We start from the raw sequence: 15,979 nt of genomic DNA on the forward strand, positions 1-15,979 counted from the left end.
TCTAGTAACCCCAACGAAGCCAATGGAAAAGAGTTTTGAAGACATAGTAACGATACTACAGGGAAATTTAAACCCCACACCGCTGCTGATAGCAGAAAGATTCAAGTTTCACAAACGGAACCAGCATAAGGATGAAAGCAATGCTGATTATTTAACAGAACTGCGCAAACTATCGAAACACTGCCAGTTTGGAGCGGGACTGGCAGATACCTTAAGGGACAAGTTTGTGTGTGGGCTTCAAAGTGAAGGAACCCAGAAACGGCTTTTATCTGAAAAGGACCTTACGCTGGAAAAGGCTTTCAGCATTGCGGTATCATATGAAGCAGCAGCACGGGGCGCTGCAGAGATACAACAGAGACCGCAAGAATATGGCACAAACGAAATGTCATATAGAACAGAGAAGTGCTATCGCTGCGGCAGAACAACACACGACCAGAATGATTGCTGGTTCAAAGACAAAGTGTGCAGACAGTGTGGAAAAGTAGGACACATAGTACGAGTCTGCAGGTCGGGAGAGAAAACCAGCAATAAGAAACCTACCAAAGGAAAGTACAAGAAGGTACATAAGATGACGGAGAATAGTTCAGATGAACAAAAGACTGATAACGACTCCGAAAGCAGGGAACTGAGTTGTCTGAAACTACATAATGTGATCACAACGGAAGATCACCGAACCATTTGGGTCACTCTCAAGATAGCAGAAGTCCAGGTAAAGATGGAATTGGACACAGGATCAGCCCTAACAGTCATAAACCGACGGGACTACGAGCGGCTATTCTCACACACATCCTTGAGAGACACAAAAATTATTTTGAAGACGTACACGGGGCAAAAAGTCTACCCCAAAGGAAAAATAAGGGTGACCGTTATATATAACGGTAAGGAAACACCAAAACTAGACCTGTATGTATTGCAAGATGGAGGACCACCATTACTGGGACGTGAATGGATCCGGAAAACACAACTGGATTGGCATTCCATACAGGCAATGACTGTGGCTGACAAAAAGGATGATGACGTCACACCTGGGCGACTGTCAAAGATCCTAACTGACGCGAAAGAAGTGTTCTAGCAAGGACTCGGAACACTAAAAGGCATGACAGCGACGATTAAAATTGAAGAAAACGCAAGCCCAACATTTTTTAAGGCCAGACCGGTACCTTATGCGATCCGCCCAGCCGTCGAAGCAGAGCTGGAGAGTCTGGAACGTTCAGGTGTACTGTCCAAGGTAGACTGGAGCGAGTGGGCTACACCCATTGTCCCTGTGATGAAAAAGTCGTTGAGCAGCACGCCTGGGGAACCAAGGAAGGTTTGCATCTGTGGGGACTTTAAGGTAACAGTGAACCCGGTCCTTCACACCGTACAATATCCACTTCCGCGGATTGAAGATATTTTCGCCTCGCTATCTGGAGGGAAACGCTTCACTAAGATTGACCTGGCCCAGGCGTATCTGCAAATGGAGGTAGAAGAAGCATCAAAAAAATACCTCACAATCAACACCCATAAAGGTCTCTACCAATACAATCGGCTGGTATTCGGGGTAGCATCAGCTCCGGCTATTTGGCAGAGGGCAATGGAACAAGTCCTGCAAGGGATCCCAGGGGCCCAGTGTTATTTGGACGACATCTTGGTCACGGGCGAAAATGACAGTGATCACCTTGCCAACCTGGAACAGGTGCTCACTAGATTGCAGGAATATGGGCTCCGAGCTAACTGCCCCAAATACGAGTTTTTTAGAAAACAGATCTTGTATTGTGGCCACGTTATCGATAAAGAGGGGTTACATAAGTCCCCAGAGAAGATTGAGGCAGTAGTCAAGGCTCCAGCACCGGGAAATGTATCACAACTGAGGTCGTTCCTCGGGCTGGTAAACTACTACCATAAGTTCTTGCCAAATTTGTCTACAATACTACACCCACTGAACACTCTACTGCAAACTGGGGTGCCATGGAAGTGGAGTGACGAATGTAGACGAGCTTTCCAGAAGAGCAAAACACTAATCACATCGAAAGAGGTATTGGCCCATTACAACCCAGCATTACCAATTCGGTTGGCATGTGATGCGTCACCCTACGGCATTGGAGTGGTGCTGTCGCACAAATTCTCGGACGGCTCAGAGAGGCCAATAGCCTTTGCGTCACGACCACTAACCTCAGCCGAGCGTAACTACGCCCAGATTGACAGGGAGGCCCTCAGCCTAGTGTGGGGAGTGAAAAAGTTCAATCACTATCTGCACGGGCAGAAATTCACCTTGCTGACTGATCACCAGCCTCTTGTCTCCATTTTTAATCCAAAGAAGGGCGTTCCGGTGATGACTGCGCAACGACTACAAAGATGGTCACTTTTTCTAGGGGCGCACCACTATGAGATTGAATATAAGGGCACGAAACAGCATGGAAATGCTGATGGGCTATCACGCCTGCCACTGCCTACTGTGGAGGAAGCACCAGCAGATGATCCTGTCGAAATATTCCATTCGACTATAGTTGAATACCTACCGATAACTAACGCTTGTATCGAAAAGGAAACCCAAAATGACCCGACACTGTCTCGGGTATATGATTTGACGGTGAAGGGATGGCCAGCACATGGCGACTCACTGTTGCACTGTTGCCAGCATTCTTGACAAGAAGAGAACAGCTGTCAGTGTGCCGGGGGACCTTGATGTGTGGATCCCGAGTGGTAATTCCACCCAAGTTAAGGGATAGAGTGGTCAATGAGCTTCATGAGGGTCATCTGGGAGGGGTAAAAATGGAAAGCCTAGCCAGGGCTTATGTGTGGTGGCCGGGAATCGATAAACAAATCGAGGACCTGACCAAGAGCTGCTCAGGATGCCAGAAAGTCCAAAATGCACCACCACAGGCCCCTCTACACCCATGGGAGTGGCCCTCATCTCCATGGCAACGGGTGCATATTGATTTTGCTGGTCCATTCATGGACTCAATAGCCGTGGATGCGCACCCTGTTGTGTATGTACCTTTAAGGGCATAACTGGTCTCAGACTGCAGTACCGGCAGTGACCACCCCTGTATAAAAGGCGCTACCAGCCTTCTGTAGTTTCAGTTTCCCATTTGTCTCCATTCAGTAAAGACTTGTTATGATCCACTCCTGCTGTCCGTGTCTCAATTATACACGGACATAATATTGGTGACGAGCAGCTACGAACTTACCTACAGTCTGCACCACCTCCTGGGATACATTCCTGAAGCGAAGTGAGCAGAGGTCGAGGCCAGAAGGAAGAAAGAAGCAGTAGAAACGGGCGTCGACCGTGGGCATCCGCCCCTGAGTCAGCGGAGTTGAAGATTGCAGGAGAGGCTGTCGAGAGCGGGGCTTGGTTCCTGTCGATGGTGCTTCAGCTAATCGGGCTGGTGGCAGGTAGTACACTGATCCTTCCTGGGCTGCGGCGGTCTAGAACTCGAGTGGGTGGCTTGCAACAGGGCCGAGCAGCGTTGTCGGGAAGAGGAGAGAGAGAGAGGGTGGAGCACACAGGGCGCGGCCGGTGCTACAAAGCCGGGCTGCGTACAGACCCGAGAAGAGGGTAGCAAGAGTCCCACAGGGTTGTTCCACGACGGGAAAATAATAAAATAACAAAGGAAATATATATAAAACGCGCAGAAAGCCGCGAGGAGCTGCAGGTTGCGGTGGAAACCGCGGAAAGCAGCGCTAGCAACAGCGGGGAAGAAGGCAAAGCACGGGAGGCGCCATCTTAATCCAGCGGGGAAGAAGGCAAAGCGCGGGAAGCGCCATTTTGTTAAATCGGAGAAGAAGGCAAAGCGCGGGAGGCGCCATTTTAGATTTCCAAGATGCCGAAGACTGGCTGTATCACTGCCTTTGATAATGCAATAGAGGACTGGACCACGTATGTGGAATCAGTCGAGGTATATTGCGAGGCAAACGAAATAGCCGATGAGAAAAAGGCATCGATACTGCTAAATTTAATGGGCACAAGAACGTACGGCCTATTGCGGGACCTGATTGCTCCAGCCAAACCGAAGGCGAAGAGTTTTAACAAAATTGTTGCTATCCTACAGGAACACCTAAACCCTGCACCGCCGCTGATAGCAGAAAGATTTAAATTCCACAGGAGAACTCAGCGTAAAGATGAGAGCAATGCTGAGTACCTTACAGAACTACGCAAGCTATCAAAGCACTGCCAGTTCGAAGCAGGACTGGCCGATACCCTATGGGACAAATTTGTCTGTGGACTCCTGAGTGAAGGAACCCAGAAGAGGTTACTCTCAGAGAAAGAGCTGATGCTAGATAAGGCTTTCAGCGTGGCAGTATCGTATGAAGCAGCAGCCAGGGGAGCTGTGGAAATACAACAAAAGCCACAGGAATACGGCACCCACGAAATGACACGGGGATTTACAAAATGTTATCGCTGCGGCAGAACTAACCATGACCAGAAGGACTGCTGGTCCAAGGACAAAATATGCAGGCAATGCGGAAAGATGGGACACATTGCACGAGTTTGCAGGTCTAGGAAGAAGACCAACGACAACAAAAAGGCTACTAAGGAACCGTACAGGAAAGTACAAAAGATGACGGACAGTAGTTCCGAAGATCAGATGAGCGATAGTGAATCCAGGAACAAGAGACTAAGCTGTCTCAAACTTTACAACGTAATCGCAAAAGAGGATCACCGAACCATTTGGGTCACCCTCACGATAGCAGGGTCCCAAGTCAAAATGGAGTTGGATACAGGATCAGCCCTAACCGTCATGAATCGACGAGACTACGAGCGGCTATTCTCACACATACCCTTGAGAGAGACATCCATTGTCTTGAGGATGTATACGGGGCAAAAAGTATACCCCAGAGGGAAAATAAGGGTGCCTGTCGAATACAACGGCAAGAAAATACGGAAATTGTACCTCTACATTCTGCAAGATGGGGGACCACCGTTATTGGGACGTGAATGGATCAGAAAGATAAGTTTAGACTGGCACTCCATTCAGGCACTGACGGTGGCTGGTAAAAAGGATGACAACATCACTCCTGGACGATTGTCAACAATCTTAGCTGACGCCAAAGAGGTATTTCAACAAGAACTGGGCACTCTTAAAGGCGTAACCGCCTCGATAAAAATAGAGGAGAATGCAATTCCCAAGTTTTTCAAAGCAAGACCGGTACCATATGCAATTCGCTCAGCCGTCGAGGCAGAGCTGGAGAGTCTGGAGAATGCAGGCGTGTTATCTAAGGTAGACTGGAGCGAGTGGGCGACACCCATCGTTCCTGTCATGAAGAAAACGTTAAACAATAAGTCTGAGGAGCCAAGGAAGGTTCGCATCTGTGGGGACTTCAAGGTGACGGTGAACCCAGTCCTTCACACAGTACAATATCCTCTTCCAAGGATAGAAGATATCTTCGCCTCACTATCTGGAGGGAAGCGTTTTACAAAAATTGACCTAGCACAAGCATATTTGCAGATGGAGGTTGAAGAATCCTCTAGGAAGTATCTCACGATAAACACTCACAAAGGTCTTTACCAGTATAATCGACTGGTATTCGGAGTAGCATCAGCTCTGGCGATATGGCAAAGAGCGATGGACCAAGTCCTGCAAGGGATTCCGGGGACTCAGTGTTACTTGGACGACATCCTAGTGACAGGTGAAGATGACAGTGAACATCTTAACAACCTAGAACAGGTGCTCACTAGACTACGTGAACATGGGCTACGAGCCAACCGCCCCAAGTGCGAATTTTTTAAGAGACAGATATCGTATTGTGGCCACGTGATTGATGAAGAGGGGTTACATAAGTCCCCGGACAAAATTGAAGCGGTTGTTAAGGCCCCAGCGCCTGAAAATGTGTCGCAACTGAGGTCATTCCTCGGATTGGTAAATTACTACCATAAGTTTTTACCGAATTTGTCCACAATTTTGCACCCACTGAATGCCCTACTATGAACGGGAGTGGCATGGAAATGGAGCAGTGACTGTAAGCGGGCCTTTCAGAAGAGTAAGGACTTAATCACTTCAGTGGAAGTATTGGCTCACTACAACCCATCACTGCCGATCAGACTGGCGTGTGATGCGTCTCCCTACGGCATTGGGGCGGTACTGTCACATAAATTCCTTGATGGGTTAGAGAGGCCGATAGCTTTTGCGTCACGTTCGTTAACATCGGCCGAGCGTAACTACGCCCAGATTGACAGAGAGGCCCTCAGCCTAGTGTGGGGGGTGAAGAAGTTCAATCACTACCTGCACGGTCAAAAATTTACTCTACTAACTGATCATCAACCTCTTGTCTCCATTTTCAACCCTCAGAAGGGCGTACCGATAATAACAGCACAACGGCTACAGAGGTGGTCCCTTTTCCTAGGGGCACACCAATATGATATCGAGTACAAAGGCACTAAACAGCATGGGAATGCTGATGGATTGTCGCGCCTACCGTTGCCGACGGTGGAAGAAGAACTTGCAGTGGATCCAATGGAGATATTCCACTCGACCATAGTCGAATGTCTCCCCGTGACGAATGCGAGCATAGAAAAGGAAACACGGAATGACCCGACACTATCCCGGGTCTATGATTTAACGGTGAAGGGATGGCCAGCACATGGCGAACCACTGCTGCCAGCATTCTCGCCGAGAAGAGAACAGCTGTCAGTGTGCAGAGGAACCTTGATGTGTGGATCCAGAGTAGTAATTCCACCTAAGTTGACGGATAGAGTGCTCAATGAGCTTCATGAGGGTCATCTGGGTGGGGTAAAAATGAAGAACTTAGCCAGAGCGTTTGTGTGGTGGCCGTGAATCGATAGAGAAATCGAAGAAATGACCAAGAGCTGTACAGGATGCCATAAGGTCCAAAACGCCCCACCACAAGCTCCTCTACATCCATGGGAGTGGCCCTCATCTCCATGGCAAAGGGTGCACATTGATTTTGCTGGTCCCTTTATGGACTCGATGTTTTTAATTGCGGTGGATGCCCATTCAAAGTGGCCAGAGGTAATAAAAATGTCCTCAACCACCACAGAAAAATCCATCACAGTTTTACGAACCATATTCGCCAGAAATGGGCTGCCTGAACAGATTTGCTCTGACAATGGACCACATATTGTGTCTGAAGAGTTCCGGAGGTTCTTAAAGAACAATGGTGTTAAGCGTTACACATCCGCCCCGTATCATCCAGCCACTAATGGATTGGCCGAGAGGTTTGTTCAAACATTCAAGAAGGCTATCAAGGCAATGTGTAATGAAGATATACCCCTACAACATAAGGCGGATAACTTCTTGTTTGCCTACCGGAATGCGACACATGCGGTTACCAACCAAACTCCAGCCATGATGTTCTTCAATCGAAGACTACGATGCCGCTTGGATTTGGTTAAGCCAAACGTCCGAAGAGATGTGGAGAACAGGCATTTTCAGAATATGAATGAAAGGCCGACCAGGAGTTTTAAGATAGGCCAACCAGTTTTGGCCCGGGACTACCTGACAGAGAAATGGCAGCCAGGAACGATCTGTACACGGCAAGGACCTCTAATGTATACCGTGGACATTGGAGAGAGTATTGTAAGACGCCATGCTGACCAGATTCTGGAGTCACTGGAAAGCGTCAACTCCACATCACGATCTGATACACCTGGCGATGAAACCGAAGTACCAATTGCATCTACCGCAGAATCGGTGATATTGGAAGCAGATGAATCAAACAACGACATTGATCCCGATTCACCCTCACCAGAAGAACCTAATACCCCAAAGAGGCGTTATCCAGACAGAATCAGGAAGCCTCCTCAAAGACTGAACTTATAATTGCTTAACCTCAACCAATGTATCTAGCAACCGTAATTGTAATTGTAATTAGTTATTATTTAGTTGTCAAATGAATGTTATGTACTGTTTATCTAAAAGGGGAGGAATTGTTGTGTATGTACCTTTAAGGGAATAACTGGTCTCAGACTGCAGTACCGGCAGTGACCACCCCTGTATAAAAGGCCCTAGCAGGCTTCTGTAGTTTCAGTTTCCTGTTTGTCTCCATTCAGTAAAGACTTGTTATGATCCACTCCTGCTGTCCGTGTCTCGATTATACACGGACATAATACACTCGAAATGGCCTGAGGTCATCAAAATGTCCTCCACCACCACGGAGAAAACTATTGCAGTCCTATGGACCATTTTTGCCAGGAATGGCTTGCCAGAACAGATTTGCTCCGACAACGGACCACAGTTTGTGTCCAAAGAGTTCCGGAGGTTCTTGAAATAGAATGGGGTAAGGCATTACACATCCGCCCCGTATCATCCAGCCACAAATGGATTGGCTGAGAGGTTCGTACAAACCTTTAAGAAGGCAATAAAGGCTATGTACAATGACAACATTCCGCTGCAGCACAAGGTGGACAATTTCCTGTTCGCCTACCGGAATGCGACACATGCAGTCACCAACCAGGCCCCAGCCATGATGTTCTTTAACCGAAGGTTAAGATCTCGCCTGGATTTGCTCAGACCAAACGTACGAAGAGATGTTGAGAGTAAGCAATTCCAGCACATCCATGAGAAGCCAACAAGGAGCTTCAATGTAGGGCAACCAGTCTTGGCCCGCGACTACCGAACAGAAAAATGGCAGCCAGGAACGATATGCACATGGCAGGGCCCCCTAATGTACACAGTGGACGTTGGGGAGAGCATCGTGAGACACCATGCTGACCAGATCCTAGAGTCACAGGAACAAGTCAACCCCATGCCTCGCCCATACGTACCTGGTGATGAACCCGACGTACAGGTCGCATCTACCCCAGAAACAGTAGCATCGGAAGCTGATGAACCAACCGACGACAGGGGGCCAGAATCGCCTCCACACCAAGAGCAAGACACTCGGGAAAGGCGCTATCCAGAAAGGATCAGGAAGCCTCCCCAAAGACTGAATATATAAATAGACTATTTTCAGCTAATGTTGCATGTTAAAAGTGTTAATTGTAATTAGTTTGATATTTAATTGTTAAATGAGTGTTATGGTACTGTTAATCTAAAAGGGGAGGAATTGTAATGTATATACCTTTAAGGGGGGAACTATCTTTTACAGTTCATGTATACTGCAGTACCAGCAGTGACCACACCTGTATATAGCACTGAGTAGTAATCTGTACAGATCAGTTCCCGTGTGAACCACGTTGAGTAAACACCTGTTGTACCGTTCTCCTGCAGTCTGTGTCTTATTATACACGGACACAACACCCATGTCACCCACACACCAAGAACAAATAAAAATAAACTGAAGTGTTTCAGCCATATGTCCTTAAGTCAGTTACTTAAGAGCACTGACGTACTATACATTGTTCATGAAAGCACTTCTGAAAGTTAGATGTGAGCAAATAGATTACCTCTGCAATAGTCTGAAACAACACAATTAGCAGCCTGTAATGGCTACAGTCTGAATGAGCCAATTACATTTGATTATGGTGTGCATTCAGTAAGACAGGAGCTGAAAAACGTACTCAGAAGGAATGGGATCTACCCTCTATCTGTATGGCAAGATCTTGGAGAGCTTTGCTGGTGATAATGTTCTTCCGCCTGCAACGAGCATTTAATGTTGGTGAATTGATCTGAGTAGTTCAGTGTAAAAATGTTACAGCTGAGTGCTTAGCTCATTTAAACTGTTACCTCTCTGGACTCAAGTTGATGGAATAAACAAACCTAGTACAGTAAACAAGGACATAGTTGAAGTACTCAAAAAATGTAGATAGTTTCTTGATTCACTGAGGAGTAGAGGCTTGGTGCTAAGACAGGAGATAGATGAAAATAGCTCCTGGTTTTTGTGTTGTTTCTCCTTAAAAGGCAAGAGCTGATTTTGCTTATCACCCATGTTAGCAGTCAGGAATGCTGCAATTGTTCGGGACTGTTTACTGTCATTAAGGCAGAAAGCCATATTTAATTTATCTGGTACAATTTTTAACCACAGGAATGCACTAATGCATGTCTCTCCATCCGTGTTTAGTTTTCTTTGCACTGTGCACTATTCCATTTTTTTGTTGGAATACAAAATATGTGACAAGGTCACTTTCACTCTCTCACGAATCTTGTCAGAACTAGTAACCAATGATCCCCATGTTAACACGAGGATTACTGATCTCCAAGTCCATGGAAGAGGCTAAACTAGATGGCAAAACATTTGTAAAGGATTAAATATCAGAAGCACAAATTAGCCCCCAGTCTGTGTCAATATAAATCTGGTTTGATTTTGCAACAAAACTACTACGCAAAAAGAAGTGATAAATGGCAACTTGGATTTTTTATATTAATTTGTAATCTTTGAATTTTTCACAAATTACCAATCCTTTAGAGTTTGTACACAGGAGCAGGAGCAGGCTATTCAGCTCATTGAGCCTGTCCCACCATTCATTCAGATCCTGGCTGACCTGTACCTCAACTCCATTTACCTGCCTTTGCTCCATATCCCTTGATAACCTTACCTCATAAAAATCTGCCGATCTCAGTCTTGAAAATTTCAATTCACCCGGCACCCACAACCATTTTGGGGGAGTGAGTTCCAGATTTCCACTACCATTTGTGTGATAAAGTGTTTCCTGATTCTACCCCTGAATGGCCTAGCTCTAATTTTAAGATTTTGCCCCCTTGTTCTGGATTTCCCCCACGAGAGAAAATAGCTTCACTCTATCTGCTCTATCAAATCCTTTTATAATTTTAAACTCATCAATTAAATCACCCCATAACTTCCTAAACTCAAGGATATACAAGCCAAGTTTATGCAACCTGTCATCATAACTTAACCCTTTAAGCCCCGGCATCATTCTGGTGAATTTGCACTGTTCCCCCCCTTGAAGGCCAATATATCCTTCCCGAGGTGCCCAAAACTGAACGCAGTGCTCCGGATGGGGTCTGACCAAGGCTCTGTACAACTGAACCATTACTTCCTCCCCATTGTATTGCAGCCCCTTTGAGATAAAGGCCAACGTTACATTAGCCTTTTTGATTACATTTTGTACCGCACTAGCTTTTAGTGATTTGTGTATCTGGACACAAAAACCCTTTTCCTCCTCCACAGTTTTTAGTCTCTCGGCATTAATGAAATGTTCTAATTTGCATTTCTTGGATCCAACGTAGATGACCTCACACTTCCCCACATTGAACTGCAACTGCCATAGTTTTGCCCACTGATTTCATCTAAGTCCATTTGTAACTTCCTGCTCCCATCTACACAACTTACTGTCCCTCCTAACTTAGTGTCATCTGCAAACTTGAATACATTACTCTCTATTCCTTCATCTAAGTCATTGATTATACATGGTGAAAAGCTGAGATCCCAGTACAGATCCCTGGGAACCACCACTTGTCACATCCTACCAATCAGAGTACATTCCCTTTATCCCTATTCTCTTTACCTAAATCAATTATCAACTCATGTCACAAGGTTACCTCCAATTCCGTGCACTTTTCTTTTTGACAATAATCTGTTGTGTGGAACGTTATCTAATGCCCTCTGGAAGTTCATTAACATAACATCCATTGACACTCCCCTGTCCACTATGTTAGTGCCCCTTCAAAAAAATGTAACTAGATTATTCAGACATGACCTACCCTTCAGAAATCCAAGCTAACTCCCTTTGAAGGCACTCCACTGAAAATTCCCCTGTCATCTTTCATGGAGGATTCAGTAATAAAGTATTTGAAAACTTAAATAATCTTCCAATGATGCTTTTAAAAAGTGTAGCTGCTGTGTAAAAGTTGCTGAACAAACTAGCCAAATTATACAATTTGTTACCTTCCAGGGAACTACTGACTAGAAGCAATGTTGCAAACCTGAGCTCATAGTTCATTCAAGATGGCAGCTATAAATACCATGGACATATGGTTCAAAGGCGTTGAATTAATGGTGTGTGAGACGAGCATCAGAATACTTGGGACATTCATAGAAACCCCTCTCTCTGCTATTTTACCACATATATTAACCTATTAAAAATAAATAGGTGGCACCTCCACTAACATAGCGGAAAAGAGGGTGTCAAGTACGTATTCAGACATGAGTATCCCACAGCGTCATTTCAGGGTGAATGTGTTTATTCGGTTTCTTTTCTGCACTCACTCTTTCTCCTTGCCTCTTTGACTCTATGCTGGGTTACCAATGCTTCGTGCTTTCTCCCTTTCCCAGAGTTAGTCTTTTTTTCCTCCCCAGAACCACAAAAAGAAAACAATGAAATAAGAAAAAAAAAAGTAACCGGGTAAAGTAAAGGAACAAAGGGTTGAGTATTCTGTCATCACAGAGATTCTGATGCAAATTACCGAGCTAATACAAAATATTGGTATCTGGATTTCCATGGCTACCAGGTCAGAGGTCAGCCTATAGCATTTTTACATTAAAAGCCACTATTGGGTAGAGACTGAAATTGTACATTGGCGTTTACAAGATTTTGTTTGTTCCTATTTTCTCCCATCTTCTCCTGAAAGTGCTCATGGTGGTGTACCATTCTACCAGTGCTGAGAGCCCTCCAGTACCGAACACACGTGGTCATTCTTTGTGTGTGAGTCCAATCCTGTCCTTACAAAATCCACATCCACACTTTCCAGGAGGAGTCACGGAACATCGATCAGGAATTAGAACCCTGGCTGATTTATTTTCCCTCCATTAATAGTCCAGAGGCAATGAGACTAATTATAGCGCTCGTACAGTCACCTAGTTTAGATCACATAACTCACCATGCAATGATGATTGAACCTGGTGGTATTTTCTTACTAAAATGAAAATCAGGATGTTTACATAGTCTGACCCAGGTCCTTACAACGTATCTCAGTATCACACCAAGTGGTACTGTGCAACAGACTAGAAAGGTCCAGGTTTCAGTCTGTGCTCAGTTAGTTGATCTCCATTAAGAAATTAGTCAATGGGAGAATAATTAATAAATGGGGAAAAACACAAAATATAACAAGATATGAAATGCAAAATAAGAAGAATAAAAAAAAGTTAAGGATTAAGAAAAAGAGAAATGTAACAAAACAGTTTTTAAAACACAAATGTACTGAAAATGCCATGCAAGAAAATATACTAACCCTTTGATTTTAGTAGCTCTATAAAAAATGATTTTTAAAAGCTCAATGCCTCAATTGCTAGAGCTAGCACGAGAATTACTGAGAAAAAAGATCAAAAGAGCAGAGCAGCTTTGCTGTCTTTAATACATTTTTCCTCATTAACCACAAAAAAAGATTGCGACACGGGGAATGGGGAGCACGGGGGAGGGGGACATGGGGGAGAAGAAATAATCCAGGTAAGAAAGGTTTAAAGAAAAAAAAAAAAATCAGTGGCGCATTAAGTTAATAAAAACACGCTAATTGGTCAAAACTCTTTCTTCTACCAACAACCCCATCCCTCCCCCGCACTACAATGTGAATCAAATATTAGTTAATTCTTACCACTTACCACCAGTACATTCATAAAGTAGCCTCCCATTAAGGCATAGCCTCCACCTGAAGCTCCAACTAGCCCAAGCATTGGATCAAATATTGAGCTAGCCAACGAGCCTGCAATAAATAATGCAAAGGATAACAGGACTTAATTTCCCTTGCAAATCTAGACATGTGTACAACCCAACTTAACAGAGCTAAAGGCTCATTTACAAAAGTTCTGGTCTGATTACATGCAAGACTAAAACGCATCCTTTTAGTAGGTCTGGCTCTTCTCCTTTCCACCCTCTCGCTCATCACATGTACACATATACACATAGCACACTGAAGAGAATCAAATGCTTTTGCCATCTGCAGAAAGTAGTTATGTGCTTGGATTCTGCGCTTGGCTGTTAAACCAGCGGAAGCATATTGTGGCCGGATTTGTGCCAGTCACAGGCAATGTTCCTGTTAAGTCTGTGTGTTCTAGTTGTATTTAAGATTAATTACTGACACAGACTACAAGAATAACGTTTCAACAGGTCTTTACTAGTTGGAGGTCAGGGCTATACTAACAGCAATATCACTACACAGTACTTATATACCGGTGGTCACCACCGGTATTACGTATACAGCAGCCAGAGAAAGTAGTACATCTCTTAAGGTGGAACAGGCTTAAGTTCTCTTAAGGTGGAACAGGTTACATACACCACAATCCTCCCTTTTTAGCTTAACAGTCATATCCCCATTTAACATAACATAATAACATATATACATATATAACTTCAGGTATAAACAGTTCAAAGGTTCAGTCTCTCAGGAGGCCTTCTGATTCGGGTTGGATAACGCCTTTCAGTGGTCTCTGATTCTTGTTGCTGAGGTGACTCCTCTAGTTGGTTTCCTATGTATTGGACGTCATCATCAGGTACATTCCCTGCCGAGGTAGATGCTTCAGGTTCATTAACGTCTTCCACAGTTGTCTCTGTCGCAACCATGGGTTCGACCCTTGCTCTCGATTCTACCAGTTGATCCGCATGACGCCTTATCACATTGTTACCAATATCTACTGTGTACATCAGAGGTCCTTGTCTGGCCCGAATTGTTCCGGACTGCCATTTTTCGTTTCCATAGTCCCTTGCCAACACTGGTTGTCCTACGTCGAAACTTCGAGTGGTCTTGTTATTAATATGCCGGAACTGTTTGTTTTCCACTTCCCTCCGCACATTTGGTTTTAACAAGTCCAACCTGGGCCGCAACCTCCTGTTATAAAACATCATGGCAGGACTTTGGTTAGTTACTGCATGAGCGGCGTTTCGATATGCCATTAGGAAATTGTCCACCTTGTGTTGTAGCGGAATCTGATCATCGTTCATGGCCTTTATTGCCTTTTTGAATGTTTGGACAAATCTCTCGGCCAACCCGTTTGTCGCCGGATTATATGGGGCAGAGGTATAATGTTTCACCCCATTCTTCTTTAAGAATTTTTGGAATTCTTCCGACACGAACCGTGGTCCGTTGTCCGAACATATCTGTTCTGGCAATCCGTTCCTTGCGAATATTGTTCTTAACACCGCAACTGTCTTTTCTGAAGTAGTGGTATTCATCTTGATCACTTCTGGCCATTTGGAATGTGCGTCCACCACAATTAGGAACATGGAGTCCATGAATGGACCAGCAAAGTCAATATGTACGCGTTGCCATGGGGCTGAAGGCCATTCCCATGGGTGTAGTGGTGCGATCGGAGGTGCATTTTGCACTTTTTGGCACCCAGCGCAGCTTTTCGTCAACTCCTCTATCTGTTGGTCAATACCCGGCTACCATACATAAGCCTTAGCAAGACTTTTCATCTTAACTCCCCCCAGATGACCTTCATGCAGTTCCTTTAGAACTCTTTCCCTTAACTTGGGAGGAATAATCACTCTTGTCCCGTACATCAAAGTACCATGGCAGACGGACAGCTGGTCTCGCCTTGCCGAGAATGCCGGTAACAGAGGATCACCATGTGTTGGCCATCCCTTCACTGTCACCTCGTAGACTCGGGACAGTGTCGGGTCATTCCTGGTTTCTCTTTCAATACTTGCATTGGTGACTGTTAAACACTCGATGATGGTCGAATGAAATAACTCAACAGGGTCAACTTTCGTCGTCTCTTCTTCTTCAGGTAGTGGCAGGCGCGACAGCCCATCAGCATTGCCATGCTGCTTTGTACCTTTGAATTCTATTTGATATTGATGTGCCCCTAGGAAAAGGGACCATCTCTGGAGTCTCTGTGCTGTCATCACCGAAACACCCTTCTTAGGGTTAAAAATGGATACCAACGGCTGATGGTCTGTCAGAAGTGTGAATTTTTGGCCCTGCAGGTAATGATTAAACTTCTTCACTCCCCATACAAGGCTGAGAGCCTCCCTATCGATCTGCGCATAGTTGCGCTCAGCGGAGGTCAATGATCTGGATGCAAACGCAACTGGCCTTTCCGTGCCATTTGGCAACTTGTGTGAGAGTACTGCCCCAATACCATATGGAGAAGCATCACAAGCCAACCGAATAGGCAGTGTCGGGTTGAAGTGAGCCAACACTTCCTCTGAGGTGATCAATTCTTTGCTTTTGCGAAATGCCTTCTTACAGTTTTCGCTCCATTCCCA

The 15,979-nt window shown here is 45.2% G+C and overlaps 1 protein-coding gene across 1 annotated transcript in view; it reads right to left on the bottom strand.

Moving 5' to 3' along the window:
* rhbdl2 (rhomboid, veinlet-like 2 (Drosophila)) overlaps positions 1 to 15,979 on the bottom strand; it is a 90,516-nt gene that overhangs the window by 31,220 nt on the left and 43,317 nt on the right. Inside the window, exon 5 of the mRNA XM_085962490.1 lies at positions 13,375 to 13,475. Coding sequence (XP_085818616.1) covers positions 13,375 to 13,475 — 101 coding nt within the window. The remainder of the gene's footprint in view (positions 1 to 13,374; positions 13,476 to 15,979) is intronic.

This window comes from Somniosus microcephalus, chromosome 20 (assembly GCF_052327205.1).
Source record: "Somniosus microcephalus isolate GS21.2 chromosome 20, FLI_Smic_1.0, whole genome shotgun sequence".
NCBI classification, from domain to species: Eukaryota; Metazoa; Chordata; class Chondrichthyes; order Squaliformes; family Somniosidae; genus Somniosus; species Somniosus microcephalus.